The sequence below is a fragment of the Rhincodon typus genome, chromosome 8 (assembly GCF_021869965.1).
Source record: "Rhincodon typus isolate 14 chromosome 8, sRhiTyp1.1, whole genome shotgun sequence".
Classification (NCBI taxonomy): Eukaryota; Metazoa; Chordata; class Chondrichthyes; order Orectolobiformes; family Rhincodontidae; genus Rhincodon; species Rhincodon typus.
The window spans coordinates 18,360,795-18,378,573 of NC_063339.1; the positions used below are offsets into that span (position 1 = coordinate 18,360,795).

The window sequence follows — 17,779 nt, forward strand, 5'->3', positions numbered from 1 at the left end:
TACTAATTTCAGGAAACAACTTACAACAATCTTTACATGAACTTGAAAATTATAAGCATTATAAATCTTGCTCGCTTTCTAGCAGGCAAAGGGCACTGCCTCCTCTAGAAGAGTTGCAACTTGCACATTTCTGTTTGAAAATAACAACATTCACAAAATGGAGACTTCCCTTCAAATTTATATACTTGGTTATTAAAGGCATTTGTATGTACAACTATGGCAGGCAGCACAGAGAAGTACAATGGCTACCAATGCTTATTTAATAGTTTGACTGTATATGTTATGTACTAAAATTAATATCTGGTATCACTTTAACACCTTGGGTAAAATCCCTCAGTCCAAGTCAATTAGCTAGTAGGTCAGTTGTTTCCTGGTTGCTGTGACATTGATGTAATGGAAAGCTCAAGAAAGGAAACACATTCTTTGAAGTTGTATAGTTTTCCATTTCTTTGAGACCTATTTTAGAAATAAGCTTGAATGACTGAAATCAATTTCATCCAGATCATTTTTCTTCTAAAAAGCGGTTTGAATTTCTATTATAGTAGTCTACAGCATTTCTTAATAAGCTTCAATAGTTAAGAGGCCATTGATCAATTTGAAACTGTACACTTGTTTCTTTCAATTAATTAGCAGATTACTGAAAAGGAGATACAGCAGGTTTAACTCTTTGGAAGAATGCAAGACTTCAAAATGAGCAGAAAGTAAGCTACATAGGATTTGATTTGACGAATGTGTTAAAATAACCTATTGCCCAATGCCACATTGTTCGGATCTGGACTATGTTCAAAATAAATGTTTATATATTTTGTAAAGTACATGAAAAGAATGCCAGATTATCCACAACTCCACATGGTTAAACTGACCAAAGAAATTTTCCAATCCGTACAAAGACATGGATAATTTGTCTGTTCAGTATAAAGGTTATAGTTTAATGTGATAAAGTGTTTAAGCTAACTTTCTTACTGATGACTAGAATCAAACCTTGCATGATAATATTAAAGACTGTTACCAAGCTGTAGAGATAGGCCAATTATTAATAAGCAGAATGTCATATGAATGAGATTATCCTGAGATAAATGGCAAGTTAGTTAAGGGTCATTCAGCCTCTGGTGGAAGGTCATTCTAACAGCTGACTACATTCATTAAAGTGCCATTTATTCTCACTGTGCAATTCACACTGCACGTTACAAATTATTCCACAAGTCAACTTGAGATAAATGCACACCTGATCCAAGCAATCAATTTTAATATTTCCTCTTCAACCCTGGAGTATGCACAATTCTATAACAAATATTCCGAGTTCAAATAAAACATTATCAATTTGTTTCATTTAGCATGTCCAATGTGGTATTCACAATTCATCAAATTTCACAAATTATCTGCAGTTTAATTTTCCCGATTTGGTAACTGCTTTCAGTACTTTTTTAAACCAAACTTACAACAGCATTCAGCTTTAAACTGATAAATAATATGTCACAAGTTTAATCTTTAGAAATCAGGATTGAAGAATTATAAATTTAAATAGAACAGATAGCAAGGACAGATAATAGAAAGCAAACCAACCAAATACAACAGCCCCAGCATGTTTCATGAATCTAAAAGATGGTATATAATAAGCAATATGGACATTAAAATCATATCTCGTCTAGCACAAGCAGCCATAATTCCAGTCTTGTCCAGACCAGAACAAGCCAAAAACAGAACACATGGCAGCCAATTTTAGGATTTAACAGGATGTTGCAGTTGGGACTTTTTCCTAACACTTTCTCTGATGTTCACAGCCAGACTGTTCCAAAGCAGCCAGAGTCCCTTATGAACCCAAAGAAATTTGCCAATATAATGAAAAGATAATTCTGCAAGATGTGATATTCAAGTCAAAAAGATTTTCTTTTTCTTAAATCTTGCATGCTCATATAAATAAAAGGGACACCCTACTTTGTGATTTGGCTTTACAGCAAGGCCAAATAACTTATAAAATAGATTGACTGGATATAAATCTCAAATTCTTGTCAATGAATTGTCATGGAATGCAGCATTTAACATATTCAAATTTAAACGCTTAATTTTTGATTTCAAAGCATAAATATAGATCAATTATGTTTACACTGGTTCTTTCCAATCTAACCTTTTAAGAATGGAACTGGGATCCACAATCACATACAGCAATATGTTTTAAGTGAATTTGTTTTAAACTATATGGAGGTAAAATGGTAGCCCAATTGACATGGTTTAAAGAAAATGTGAACGTGTTAGCACTTCAAGTCATCTACAAACTTCAGTAACTATTTCAATTGCTTCAGGTGTTTTCTTCCCTATCCCATCAAGTGCTGTGCCTCCTTACTTCTGATATCAATGCAATACAATAACCACTTCTTTTATACACTATCTTTAACATTATGAAACATTAAAGGCATATTTCACTTCATTTTTTAAAAATTGACATCCTGTCATAAGGAGATATTTGACCAAACACTTCATCAAACAGGTAGGTTAAGAGTGCTTTGAAGGAGGAAAGACAGAGGTTTTCCGAGAGACTCCCAAGTTCAGGGCTTTTGTAACTGAAGGTATAGCAGCAGGAGTAATAAAAATTGGAGATGTTCAAGAGGTCAGAATAAAATGAATACATTTTGCAAAATCATACAACCGGAGAAGATTACATGGATAGGGACTAGGAAGGCCATTGGAGATTCTGAATGCAAGATGTGGAATTTTAATAGATGTTAGTTAAGCAGGAGTCAATGTAGGTCAGGCATGATGGAAGAAATGGAACTTGCTGTGAGTTAAGATTCAGGAAATGTTATGGACAGTAGAATACGAAACACTGGCTGGGAGTGCAAATGTGAATGTAACAAAAGGATGAATGAGGGTTTCAACAGCGGAGAAGCTGAAGCAATCCACAGAAGTGGAAACAGGGACCTTGGTGATGGCTTGGATAGGTGGTTAGATGCTCATTTCTGGGACAAATCCGACATCAGTATTGGCAATAGTCTTGATCTTTCTCAGACAGTTGCCAAAAAGAATGTTAAAGCCATTGGCTAGAGGGTAATGTTCAAGTGGGGACCAAAGACAATGATTTAAATGTTCTCAAATTTTAACTGAAGGAAACTCCTCTTCCTTCAGTATAGGATGGCAAACAAATAGTTAGATAATTTGCAAACAGAGTGGTCAAGAGAGCTGATGTTAAGGTAAGCTGGTGGTTAATTAAATAAAAAGGGAGATAAACAACTCACAGGAGGAGAACACTGCGCAGCTATGAACATCCCCAATGATGGGAGAAGTGTGGCACAGCAGAGCAGAGGACAATGAGGATTCATTTGCATCCATTTTCAGCTAGAAGTTATGATTGGATGATCCATCTCTGCCTTCTCCAGAGATCCCCAGCATCACAGATGCCCTTCTCTAACCAATTTATTTCCTTTCATGTGATGTCAAGAAACAGCTGAAAACACAGGATTTGGAAAGACAAACAGCCCTGATAACATACGCACACATGAATTGGGAGTATGAGTAATTTACTCAACACCTTGGATATGCTCCATTGTTTTTAATAACGTCATGGCTGACTTGATTAATCCACATTTCTGGCTACCCCAATAACCTTTTAACCCTATTCTTAACCTCAACCCTATCCTCTGCCTCAGAAAGTATTCCAAGACTCTGCTTTCATCACCTTTTGTGGAAGTGTACTCCAAAGACTTATGGCCTTCAGTGAAAATAAATTTCGGACACTTTTTTTTAAATAAACAGTGACCTTGACTTCTAGATTTCTCTCATATCCTTTCCTCATGCACCTGCCAAGACTTTAAGATCTTATATGTTGTACTGAAGTCATCTCGTACTCCTCCAAACTCCAGTAGCTACAAGCATAGCCCGTCCAACCTGTCTTCATAAGACAACTTGCCTTTTCCAAGTATTCATCTGGTAAACCTTTTCTGAAATGCCTCCAATGCAATTACAGCTTTCCTTATACAAGCACACCAATATGGTACACAGTACTCCAGATATGGTTCACTAATGCCCTCTACAGCTGAAGCACAACCCCGCTACTTAGATATTCAATTCCCTTTGTAATACGCTGCATCATTATTCTAGTTTTCCCAAATATTTGCTGTTCCCAGCATTGATTCCTGTGACATGCTCCTTGTTACATCCTTCTATCTAGAAAATGACCCATTTATGCCTACTATTTCCTTTCAGCTAGCCAATCTTTTATCTGTGGCCACATATCATTCCCTACACTATGAACTCTTATTTTCTGCAATAAACTTGAATGTGCTATCTCATTGAAACCTTCCAGTACAAGTTGGCAATTGTACTGAAGATTAATGCTCCAGGACTACATGCTTTCCTAGCTAAGCTGTTTCATTACAGCTACAAAAAAATCAAAAGAATGTTGTTTAGAAATAAAAGTGGTCTAAGTGTGTATGCTTGGCTATTTCTAGAGGTGATATGCAGGATGGGGAAGAAAAGCCATCGCAGCTAGTTTTCTGGCTGCCCTAAGAATGAAACTAGACAAGAGCCTACCCAGTTACTACAGGAGTATGGAGTATTCACTCATGACAAAGGCTAAAGAAATGGCAAAAGGATGTCAAGGGATAATTCACTGCTGTCACAATCACACAAATCATAACTTGCAACTGTAAAGCAACATCTAATTGCACAGATGCAAGCATGGATACCCAGGCAAGCTAGGCCCAGACTTAAAATGTGACAAAAAAAAACATAAGAACTAGGAGCTGGAGTAGGCAATTGAGGACCTCGAGCCTCCTTCACTGTTTGATATGATCTCAGCTTGGCCTCAACTCCACTTTCTTGTCTGCTCTCCATAACATTTCAACCCATTATTCATTAAAAATCTGTTTATCTCCTCCTTCCATTTACTCAATGTCCACATTCCAGGTAGTAAATGCAATAGATTCAAAACTTTTTGCCCAAAGTAATTTCTGCTCACTTGTTTTAAATCTGCAAGCCCTTAGCTTAAAACTATGACCTATCTTGATTGCCACACGTGGAAATATCCTCTTTAAGTCTACTTTGTCAATCCCCTTCAGCATCATATATACCTCAATTACATTTCCTTTTATGCTTAGAAAGTCCAGAGAACAGGAGGGTAAACTGTTTAATCTTTCTTCATAAAGATAAACACCTCACTTCTGGAATCAACCTTCCTCTGAACTGCTTCCAATGCAACCATATCCCTCCTCATAAGGGTACCAAATATTGTATGTAATACTTCAGGTGCGGTTTCAGTAATACCTTGTATAATCTCAGCAACAATTGTCTATCTTTATAGAGTAGTCCTTTAGTGATAAATGTCAAAATTCCATTTCGCTTCCTTATCACCTGCAGTACGTGCACACTAGTTTTCTGCAATTCATATACAAGAACACCCAGATCTCAGTACCAAAGCATTCTGAAGTTTCTCTCCAAATAGATAATAAGTTGCCTTGCTATTCCTCTAATCAAACTAGATAACCTCACATTTATCCATGTTAAACTTCATTGACAATTTGTGGCCTGTTATCTAACCTATCCATATCCATTTATAAATTTATTTCTTCATTGCAACTTACTATCCCACCTATTTTAGCTTCACCTGCAAATTTGTCAAGGTACTTTAGATCCCTGCATCTAAGTCATTAACAGATTGTAAATATTTGGGGTCCTGAGGAGCTAATCTTGTAATAGTTGTTAAGTCTTGCCAACCAGAAAAAGACAAAGGGACAATGGTACTCAAGGTCATTAGAGAAGAAAAAGGTGTTGGGAATGGGGCAATAGTTTGCAATAATGGTAGCATCAAGGGATTGTTCTTTGGGGAAAGAGGTATTGACAACTGATTTGAAAGAGGAAGGCATGATTCAACGAAAGAGCATACTAAACACGATTAGTTAACATAGGAGTTAGGAAGAGAGTTGGTAGTTAATAGTTCAATGGAAATAAGGCTGAGAAAGAAGGAGATAGATCTTATGGACAAGACTGTCTTAAAGCAAGCATGAAGGGACATGAGAAACTACGAAAGTATGGCAGGTGGGGTGGGGGTGGTGCAGAACTAGGGTTGATTTTAAAAAAAATCAATTTTAATATCTGGTGGGCCCTGAAAATGTCATGCTTTATTGAATTGGGCAAACAGCAATCATTGGAAATGCATGAGACAACCCTGCAAAGCAACACGAGACACCCAAACTGTACAGATCTCAGACCGGTCACACAAGACAACCATCTAATAAGCAACCATACAAAACTGGTCCTTAACTTTCAAGGAGCAAAGAGATCATGCCACCTCTAGGGGAATACAGGTAATGCGACCACTCAAATGAGGACATCATCAAACCCCAGTTAGCTCCATTGCAGAACAAATTAAAATTAAATCATGGTAACCGGACGAGTACTGGTAGCTCAGTGTATGCTTCTAAATGAGAAAGATGGTCCAAACATAATTAAATATTTTCTCAAAACTTGTTCACACATACCTGCTCCTTTATGTGCATCAATACTTGTAAACTCAAGAGTTCCATCATGGCAACGCTTTGGATCTTCTTTGTATTCTTTGTGTACTCCTTCTGGACAGTATCTATATGCAAGGCCATAATCAACTAAATATACCTAAGAAAGTATAAATTACAAGACAAAATCAGACTAGACACTGGGCCATAAAATAGTCTAGCTAGATCATAAATCTTTGAGATTCCCAAGAAATCACCCTCACCATAGTTAATTAAACAATGAAGTTTGGCACAGAGCGGCGATAGAAACATTAATAAGTTTTTAAGACTTGACATGTAGATATGGTGAGGTTGTAAACCTGCTTGCTGAGCCGATGGGTGTGGTTGCAAATGTTGTGTCACCCTGCTAGGTAACATCATCAGTGCACCTCCAATTAAGTGTCAGTGTTCTGTCCCACTGGTTATTTATATGCCTCGGATTGCTGGGGTGGTTGGTATTACTTCCGGTTCTGTTTCTCAGTGGTTTATACACAGGGTCTAATTCAAAGTGTTTGTTGATGGAGTTCCCGGTTGTATACAGGAATTCCCTGGCATGTCTCTGTTTGTCTTGTGCGATTACCGATGTGTTGTCCTAGTTGAATTCGTGTCCCTCGTTGTCTGTGTGTAGTGGGACAACTGCGAGATGACCGTAAAGAATCCCATACCCGAAACCAGCAAAACTGGGGTAATATACAAAATATCATGCAAGGACTGAGAGAAACACTACATAGACCAAACCGGAAGAAAATTGACAATATGGATACATGAACACCAACTAGCCACCGAGAGACATGACCGATTCTCACTTGTCACGCTACACACGGACAACGGAGGGACACAAATTTGACTGGAACACCACATCGATAATTGCACAAGCCAAACAGAGACACACCAGGGAATTCCTGGAGGCCTAATATTCCAACTGGAACCCCATCAACACAACCTGAGCTACAAATCTTCTCGAAAACTTTAAGTATAGATATAGTTTAAAGAGAAATCGTTATTTGTTATTTTGCCATAAGTAAATAGTCAGAGACTTTTATATGTTTAACTTCGTTACAATGCCTTCCTTTCTTTCTCATGTATTCATGTTATGAGCATGTCCAGGGCAAATGATGTAAGCATGACATTTAGTCATCTGTGTCGCAGTCAGTCTTTACAAGTTCCTCTTAATGTACAACAGAATTATGTAAAGAGAATGGATTAAAGTACAAAAATATTCATATTAGACATCAGTTAGGAATAGAATAATCTAGTTCCCAGTGAGTTAGCTGCTAGGGTGGCAAGGAATTTTGATGCATTATGCAAGACCTGAGCTGCAAACCATCGCCTCAGTGAATGGGACGCTGCATGGTGCTATTTCCCATTGATCCAACTGCTAGCTCCTCACAAAACATATCACCTCACCCATCCAACTCTCTCCACAGGGCAGCAACAAACCCAATAAAACTTCAACTCTACAAATTGAAAATGATCATATACATAAAATACATTAGATAATCACAGCTTCATAAATGTGACAACTCTTTGAAGATTAAAAATGTTTCAAAGAACAGAGTTAACTTTGTGACTTGTGATTGCATTGCTAGCCAGCTCTGAATGTAGAATAATAATGAGAGCTTCAGAGTTGATAAGATTTTCTGCTCACAATTCAAACAAATGGGAAGGAACTAGATCAGGAAGCAACTAAGCTGTAGCAACATTAAACTTGCCACAGGTAATTAGGAGTTTGCTGAACCAATAAATTTAATTCCGGAAAAGCTTAAACCTGTTTAGTGTCTATGTAGACTAATTCAGTGAACTAGAAGGAAATGATTGACCTTCACCATTGGGATAAAAAAAAATTAACTTTTGCCTGCACCTAATACATTTATTATCTCAGCATCAACAGAAGCTTTTAAGTCCTGAAAATATCAATTTCCACAGGGACCAATGGCCATTTTAGAATATAATCAATTCTGTGGTTGTTGGGGTCAGTGAAGAAGGAAACAGGTAATTTTCCAATTTTGTTGGAACTTCTAAAACTCTGCCATGTCCTGAGTTTGTTTTCTTTGGAAGACTAACGTTGATTTGTATGTGAACTCCAAACATTTTAGAACAATGTAACTTGTATGGTGTACTTGTATTGCATACTTGTACTTAACAAAATCACAACACAAATCTATGAAGTATAATAGTGTGTTAACAAAATAATTTTTGGATTTGGTTAATACGTACTGCTTCCTTTCACAAAGTGTCTATGCTACCTCAGTGATTGAATGAATCAGATAAATTTTTGCAGCAGATGAATTTTACCCATTGAGTTCTAATCCGGAACATCAAGAGATGCATTTTCCGGTTCACCTATTCAAATTCTTTCTAGTGTTCTTCTACTTCGAGACAGGGCTTCATGAAACTTAACTTGCACACAAACATATAGGCAAAATGTCTGAAGGCAGCTCCTCATCTACCTTGGTAAAAAGACTTCCAAACAAGATCACAGTTCCCCATGGATCAGCTAAATCCAAATACACACTTTACAGTCCAGGTCAATAACTTTCAGAAGATTTAAGCAGCATTCTACCGAATGACACAAGAACAAATTATTAAATTGTCATTTTGATTTGCAGAAAGAATGAAAAAGCTTGCATGCATTCAGCCCCTTTACACATCCGAAATACTGCATTGGCTGCTAAGTGCTTCGGATGTCCAGAGGATGTGAGTGAATGTTATAAACCAAAAGGTGGGACAATAATTGCCTTACGTAAAAGGAGCTCTAATGCTCTGCCATTAAGGAAAACTAATAAAAACAAATTAGTTTGGATCATGAGATAATTCTTCAATGGTTGAATTAACATAATAACAGACCAACATTCATTTTTAAACACAAAATAATTTAACAATTGGTTAGAAAATATTAACACCACGTCTAGAAGTAAAGTTAGAAGAAAAAAGCTGACTTCCTTTGCTTTTTACAAACTTCAAACAATTCATGATTGCACTAAGTAACAGGTAAAACAAAACAACACCTCATTAGGATTCTTGTAACTGAGGAGAAGATTTGAAGCTTTGATGTCCCCATGCACGTACTCATGGTCATGGATGTATTCTAGAATGTCAATCTACCAAAAGAAAACAATCAAGTTACCCATCCAATGCTGTTTATCATTAGGATCTAATAACATTTTGAAAGAATTATGCAAATGAAAGTTTGTTTCATGCAGCAGAATATCTACATTTATACTCAAGTTGTATATGTAACAGGTGAAACACTAATTTAACGCTGTTTTATTTTGTGATTCAACTTTCTCAACACATGGAAATTTTGCTATTTATATCAGCTTTTTAAGTAAGATTTAGAATTATGAAATGGCATCTAGAATCATAAATCATCATCTTCACATCCTGCACTTCACAATTCAGTACAAATGTACTCGTGATCAAATTGTCTTTGTGAAAGCTACTTCTCATCTCATTATTTTCTACTTCCACAACACGTGGAGAAAGAACATGTTTGCTCCATACATAGGAATATAGGACCTAGGAGTAGGACCACCTAGCCCTTTGAGACCACTCCACAATTCAACCAGATTATGGCTCATCAGACATCTGACAATTCTTAAGCTTCTAACAACAAAAAGTAAAGCACAATTTTTCAAATGTATGAATAACAACAAATGGAAAGATCACTTTTGAGACAGATTAGAAAAGCTGCAGTGCAGGTCGGTAATGGATAGAAAATAAAACACAAGACAAACCGCGAACATGTGACAAAAACAGAAGTTGCTGGAAAAGCTCAGCAGGTCTGACAACACCTGTAAAGAAAAATCAGAGTTAACATTTCGGGTCCGGTGACCAGTTCTGAGGAAGGATCACCGGATCTGAAACGTTAATTCCGATTTTTCTTCGCAAATGCTGCCAGGCCTGCTGAGTTTTTACAGCAACTTCTGTTTTACATATCTGCAGTTCTTTCGGTTTTTATTTAGTGAATACGCGACACGCAGTTTTAACATCCTTTATCGTAAGAGCTTTCTTGAAATACCAAAAGGCAATTAAAGCAACCATCATTGTGTCATCCTCATTCTACCTGGCAAACCCCTGGGGGTGGTTAGTGTGAATCACAAACAATACCAGATTGAAAAGAATAATAGGAAAGGCTGATTACACTGTTCAGCTTGATAATAATTTAGATTATTATAAAATCATTAATAGTGTGAACAGTTCATCCGAATCAACTCTCCAAGGCCTAGAATATCCAAAGTGAAGCCCATGAGTCACATGCAGTGCTTGAACCTTGGCCATCTAGCCCATGAGGGTCTAGTGAAAGTTTATTTTTGCCATAACATACATTAATGTGCAAGATGTTTTCAATTAGACAAAATTAATTTTAAACTATAGTCTACAATGTGGTTTGCAAGGAATGCTTTTATGCAAATTTAACTACAGAAAATTAGATTTTAATTTAGAGTTGTGGTTGATGTTCTGTGCTGCAATTATTCTTACATGGGCAAGAGACTCCATCGCATATGAATAAGTGGCCCATAAAGACAATGACTTGGATCCCCATGTCATGCAAGTTGCAACTAGTTTTCTTCCAAACAAACTCCGTAGTCCTTTGCTGGGATACCAAATAAACAAAGACTTAAAACAGATGTTGCCACAATACAACATTCCAGATAATGAACCTTATAACTTACCAAGCGAAGACCCAACTGCAGCACAAATTTCTTTGGGAACATCCTATGATTTTGCTCAAATATTTTCTGAAGATCAGATCCAAACCGATCCATCACCATAAATCTATAACTAAATTCAAAAGACGAGTTCAATCTTAAAATGCTGCATATCCAAATTCATCTGTAATCGGCATTTTTAGTAGAAATTGAACCTTTTCAAATAATATTTTTCCAGATAAAATTTGAAAAACTTGGGGTTTAAACTTTAATTTACTGTGCCATATCAATGGTATTGGAGACAATTAGCTCAATTGGCTGGATAGCCAGCATGTGGTTAAGAACTACACCAACCGCACAGATTCAACTCCCACTTTGGTTAAGAAAAATTAGGACCTGCCTCCTCGCTGGGCTTAGACTTGTTGCAGAATGGTGTCCTTTAAAGTATACAATCAAGTGTATGTCTCCAAATAAAAGAGATGCCTGGTCCCTCATGGACTATGGCTAATTAACTACCTACCCATCGATTGCATAAATAGGCACATTGGCCTGTAAAAAGGACAGTAGCAAGAGTGCAGGAGGAAAAATAGATGGGATACAAATGTAACAAAAATAAACAGATACAGAAACTCAGCAGCTCTGGCAGCATTTGTGCAGAGAAAGCAGAGTCAACATTTTGGGTCCAGTAACACTTCTTCCGAACAGGATACAACTATGATTTTTCTTTAGATATAGTAGGAACTGCAGATGCTGGAGAATCTGAGATAACAAGGTGTAGAGCTGGATGAATACAGCAGGCCAAGCAGCAACAGAGGAGCAAGAAGGCTGACGTTTCGGGCCTAGGCCGAAGAAGGGTCTAGGCCCGAAACGTCAGCCTTCCTGCTCCTCTGATGCTGCTTGGCCTGCTGTGTTCATCCAGCTCTACAACTTGTTATCTATTTATCTTTCTTTTACATTTTTATGCAAGAACCCAGAAGTCTAATGGTGCTTCACCAATATTTCCAAATGCAACCTGGCAGACTCATATGTAAATTTGAAGTGATGGAAAACAAGAGAGGGCATGAACATGGTGAGCACTCTATTCACATTGCAAAGATAATGTTTGGGGTCCTATTTGAAAAGAATTGCCCTGAAAACAGCCAATGTCGTGTTTAGGAAAACACGGCTCATATAGAAACATGGAATCATACAGCAAAGTCGATCACTATTGAAGCATACCCGAGTCAAACACATGACCTACAAATGGTTGCTAAACATGCAACCCTCAAGTAGTCGATAAGTAGCTGGAGGCTGACACCAAAGTGCAAGCTTTTTAGTTCAGATTATTTTCCTGGATTGGAGTCAGGTCCAGCCTGATTGACTGCATTGTCAAATACCATTAACTCCATTCGAATTTTGTTTGAATAAAACTTCTCTTGAGTAAGTTGCCTGCAAATACTTGATAGAGGCCTGCAGAAGACCTCCTTGTCATATTGTTGTGAATATCTACTTCTTGGTTCATGTGATTTAGTATAGATTTTAGGTGTGGGAACTGAATGTTTGAGGCTATTAGTCTTAAAAGGTTAGGTTCATGTTTACTGAAGTGGTTAACAATTAGAAGTACAAGACCATAAAGCATCCAGCTAGTTTATTAGCCAAAGAGCTGGAGACACAATATTCATAACGCTTGCAAGAACTATAGCCCAGAGATGCTTTTATTTTGGAGTTAGACCAAAATTACTTGAAATGCATTCAATGAAGCCTTCAATGTTGAAAAACCCATTTATTATTCCTTATTTGATCTGATGAAGTAAATTATGGATAACTAATCAAAGTTGGTTTGAGTTGCCAGCTCAGGTTTCATCAATATGGAGATGCATGACGCTAAGGGAGGCTCTCTGGTTTCAATTTATTTGGATGTTTATTGAAAACAGTAGCTACAGCTCACGCGATTTTCAGCTCACTAAGACATAGCTGGTGTAACTTATAGTTAGGATAACTGCACTGTAAGCAGAGCAATAAATGAACATGATTTGCCATGTGGAATGTGGGTGAGGATTAACCTCAGTTTGAAAGTTGTGAGGGAACATAAGCCTGATGGTTGCCTAGTTTGAAGGCAGTAACAAGCAGCTTAGTTTTCAAGTAACCAGAACAAAAAGACTATGCATCCAGAGTCAAGTAAGGTAAATTTAAAATTTTGCTTTGAAGAATAGCTGGAGCCAAAGAGAATTAAGGTTCCAGAGGTCTGTGCTGTTCATAGGAACTGTTTCTACAGAAGGTGTAGAGCTGGATGAACACAGCAAGCCAAGCAGCATCACAGGAGCAGGAAGGCTGACGTTTCGGGCCTAGACCCTTCTACACCATGTTATCTCAGATTCTCCAGCATCTGCAGTTCCTACTATCTGTTTCTACAGAAGGTTTTCTTTAACCTTTAGATTGATGTGTCTGATATGCGAACTTAAGTAAAATTTAAATATTTAAATAAGTTTGAGTGCACGACAACATGGCTTACAAGTACATATTACAAATTAATTGTGTTTGCTATATTTAAGATTTATATATAATGAAGATTGCTTTATTTAGAAAAAGTGGCCTCGTGGCATAACGCTACTGTTCAAACCAAGATGTTCATTTTTTTCTTTTAAATGTTAACCATCCCTGATTGGTATGCAACATGATTTAATTGGAATAAGCCATTTCTTGCCCAATAACTGAATAAATGTGTCAAACCTGCCACTATTATCAACAGAGATAAATTAGAATAAAGGGGGAACAGATTTATTCTAAATATTCAACAAGCCGCTAAAGAAGAGTCATTTTTCCTATGCTGATGCTTAATTTAAATTACGTTAAGCAAAGTCCCAACCTGGGGTTTTCTCTGTTGACCCGAGTGGAACAGGCTCGAGACTAAACTGTCTTTTCCTGTTCCTATGCCTCTACCAACTCGTGCCTGCACCTTAGTGAGATCTTGTAAGAAGCAAAACCCAGTTATACCTCCAAAATCTTTTGAACATATACTGAAACAAAGAAATATGTCATTAACTATTTCAAATTCAATAGGAGGCTGGCAATTCTAAGTCATTTAATCCAGCTTTTTCAAAAATTTAACTTTGTAATACAAGTATCCCACAACTGATTTGATTGGTCCCCAAAAAACAGTTTGGACAAGCATGTAAGCAATGCCCCCTTGAAAAACAATGAATCAAAGTGTGAAAATTTACATGAACATGCGCCTTTCTGAACTATATTTAGTACAATTTTATCAGTGCTTTTCAAACTGGGATCTGTAAAAATTTTCAATGGCAACTTGTATTCACATAATTCAACATAATGAGGTGCCCCAAGGCATTTCACATGAGCATTACAAAGTATGACAATTCGTCATAAGAGAAAAATTAGGTTAGACAATCAAAAGTTTGATCAAAGGTAGGTTTAAAAAAGTAACAAAGGAGTAAAGCAAGGCATAGGAAGGAGCCTCAGCCTGAAGGGACAGCCGCCATTTTCCAACAATCTGGAAAGTATAGCGTAGCAGTATGCAAGTTAGCCACAGACAGGAAACAGGCTTTGAGAAAGTTGGGAGCAGGAGTAGCCACTGCATGTGGCACACAGTGGCAAGAAGCAGCAGTTAATAGTAAATGCACTAGAGACAATAAAGCTTCATTTTTTGACGCAGCATATACTTTCAACTTGATGATGCTCCAAAGGCCACAAAATTGAAGAAAATCAATTCACTGCATAAATTCTGTAAGTTGATGCATTTTCTAGTCAAAATACTTCTCCACTGACATGTAATGCATGCTCGGCTGCATAAAGCTTACCTGTTGCCTCCTTTATCGTATAGTCCTGAGCCCCAATACTTGGGTACACCAAGATAATTCAATTTGCGAGACGCTATCCAGCTATGAACTGTGGGAAGAAAACACAATCATAAAAAGAATTTGGATAAAATAATTCACATCAAACACATCATTACAATGCCATAATCCAATACAAGCACACAATCATATTTGCCATAACTTTGAATGTAGCCTTATGAACAATATGAAAATATATTTGGAGATAGATACAAAGTTATTTTACTAGAATAGATATAAGCAACAACAGCACTTCATACTAAATGCCACAACTGCAGTCTGTCAGCAATTAATATTGAAAAGATCAGAAATAGGCATCCACTGATAAGGAAGCAATCAATGGAGAGCATGTTAGAACTCAGTCATATATCTATGTCACATATTCAAATAAATCTAGGGTCTGACTAAAGAAAGTGTTATATTTTAGGTGCTGCACCTAGAAACTGGTACCAAAAGTTTCAAATTTTATTTATGGACATAAGCAATTATTTAAATTGAACGTTTACAAATACAGAATCAGTGGGTACAGGAACGGTGCAATAGCCCAAACAATCACCAGCATTTCCACTAAATACACATACGCATTGCAATAAATATTTAGCAATCACAAACAAAATCAATTGTCACAGATTCAATTTGTTCAGAGGTTAGTTTTAGGAAAGTCAGATACTTCCATGCTTCATGACATCTGATTTTCACATACAATATACTTGAACTCACTTAGCTCTGGTTTTGCTGCTCTCATATAAAACTTGAGTTCTGAAAAAAGTGGTCCATTGGTACTGGGTTCCTAGAAACAGAAAAGGAACCTATTAGGGTTCTGTCAACTGTGCGCCGTTGAAAACAGAACATTTTGTCTGATATATCCAGTTTTATATGTACATAGAACGGTACAGCACAGTACAGGCCCTTCGGCCCACGATGTTGTGCCAATCTATTATCCTACTAAGATCAACCTACCCTGCATACCCTACATTTTACTATCATCCATGTGCCTATCCAAGAGTCGCTTAAAAGTCTCTAAAGTATCTGACTCCACATTGCCGGCAGCGCATTCCACATGTCCACCACTCTCTGTGAAGAACCGACCTCTGACATCTCCCCTATACCTTCCTCCAATCACCTTAAAATTATACCCCCTCATAATAGTCATTTCCACCCTGGTAAAAAGTCTCTGACTATCCACTCTATCTATGCCTCTCATCATCTTGTACACCTCTATCAAGTCACCTCTCATCTTTCTTCACTCCAATGAAAAAAGCCCTCACTCCCTCAAACTTTCCTCATAAGACCTGCCCTCCAGTCCAGGCAGTATCCTGGTAAATCTCCTTTGCACCTTCTCCAAAGCTTCCACATCTTTCCTATAATGAGGTGACCAGAACTGAACACAATATTCCAAGTGTGGTCTAACCAGGGTTTTATAGAGCTGCAGTATAACCTCAAGGCTCTTAAACTCAATTCCCCTGCCAACAAAAGCCACCACACCATATGCCTTCTTTACACCCTATCAACTTGGGTGGCAACTTTGAGGGATCTACAGGCGTGGACCCCAAGATCCCTCTGTTCCTCCACGCTGCTGAGAATCCTGCCATTAACCCTACATTCTGCATTCAAATTCGACCTTCCGAAATGAATCCCTTCACACTTTTCTGGGTTGAATTCCATCTGCCACTTCTTTACCCAGCTCTGCATCCTGTCAATGTCCCGTTGCAGCCTACAACAGCCCTCCACGCTGTCTGCAACTCCACCAACCTTCATGTCATCAGCAAACTTACTAACCAACTCTTCCACTTCCTTATCTAAGTCATTTACAAATAAGATCACAAAGAGCAGAGGTCCCAGAACAGACCCCTGCAGAACACCACTGGTCACTGAGCTCCATGTCAACATTATGCCACAGATATTCAATCAAATGATCAAAAGCTTTGTCAAGGAGGTCGGATTTTTATAGAATTGCACAGTTTAGGACCTTGGCATATTATGATTATTCAATTGATTGTTTAAAATTAGGGATGCTCGACAGCCCAAAATTCGAGGACAGCAGAAATCTCAGCAACTGGTATGGCTGAAAGAGACTACAGATAGGAAAGAGCAAGGCCAGATGGGATTAGAAAATAAAAATAAGAATTATAAATTGAGTATTGCTTAACCAGGAACCTCTATAAGTCAGCAAACACGAGTCAGGTGGATGAAAAATAATTAATGCAAGCTAGGAAACAGAGATTTGGATGACAGTTTATGGAGGGTCGAATGCAGGAGATGAGACAGTCGTACATGGAAACAAATCAGGTCTCCAGGTGACAAAGACAGTGGGAGATGAGTTGAGGCCAAGTTGGATGACGGTGAAAATATATAGCACATACTTCACCTCAGGATCAAGTACTACCTCAACCTAGCAAACAGCTTGGTTCAGCCACAAACAATTGCCAAGGAGAAATGCAGTCAGTGGCTGTGGGCTGGACATTTGAAAGAGAGACTGACACACTGACAACAGACTTCCAGTCTTCTAAGTATTTAATTGGGGGAAAAGTCCACTCAATTTACTGAACTGGGTATAAGCAATGTGACAACAGAGTCAGAGGAGAATCGAGACAATGGTGGGGTAGGATTGGTCAGCATAGAGTGAAAATGGATGCGATGAATTTGCATTAAGTTATGGAGGGACTACACACAGATAAGTTATAGCAATGGGGCAAGGATAGTGCCTTAGGGACTCCAAAATCAACCACATGGGATCTGGAAGATAAATTATCGTAGCTATGGCTATAAATTGACATACAAGAAATGGAACCAAAAGAGTACAATTCAACCC

At 37.7% G+C, this 17,779-nt stretch overlaps 1 protein-coding gene across 3 annotated transcripts in view; it reads right to left on the bottom strand.

Moving 5' to 3' along the window:
• Positions 1 to 17,779, bottom strand: part of vrk1 (VRK serine/threonine kinase 1) — a 67,492-nt gene that overhangs the window by 24,371 nt on the left and 25,342 nt on the right. For all 3 annotated transcript variants that reach the window (XM_048600175.1, XM_020511018.2, XM_020511017.2), the window contains 5 exons: positions 15,688 to 15,757; positions 14,932 to 15,019; positions 11,159 to 11,267; positions 9,491 to 9,583; positions 6,471 to 6,603 (listed from right to left, as the gene is read on the bottom strand). In XM_048600175.1, coding sequence (XP_048456132.1) covers positions 6,471 to 6,603; positions 9,491 to 9,583; positions 11,159 to 11,267; positions 14,932 to 15,019; positions 15,688 to 15,757 — 493 coding nt within the window. The remainder of the gene's footprint in view (positions 1 to 6,470; positions 6,604 to 9,490; positions 9,584 to 11,158; positions 11,268 to 14,931; positions 15,020 to 15,687; positions 15,758 to 17,779) is intronic.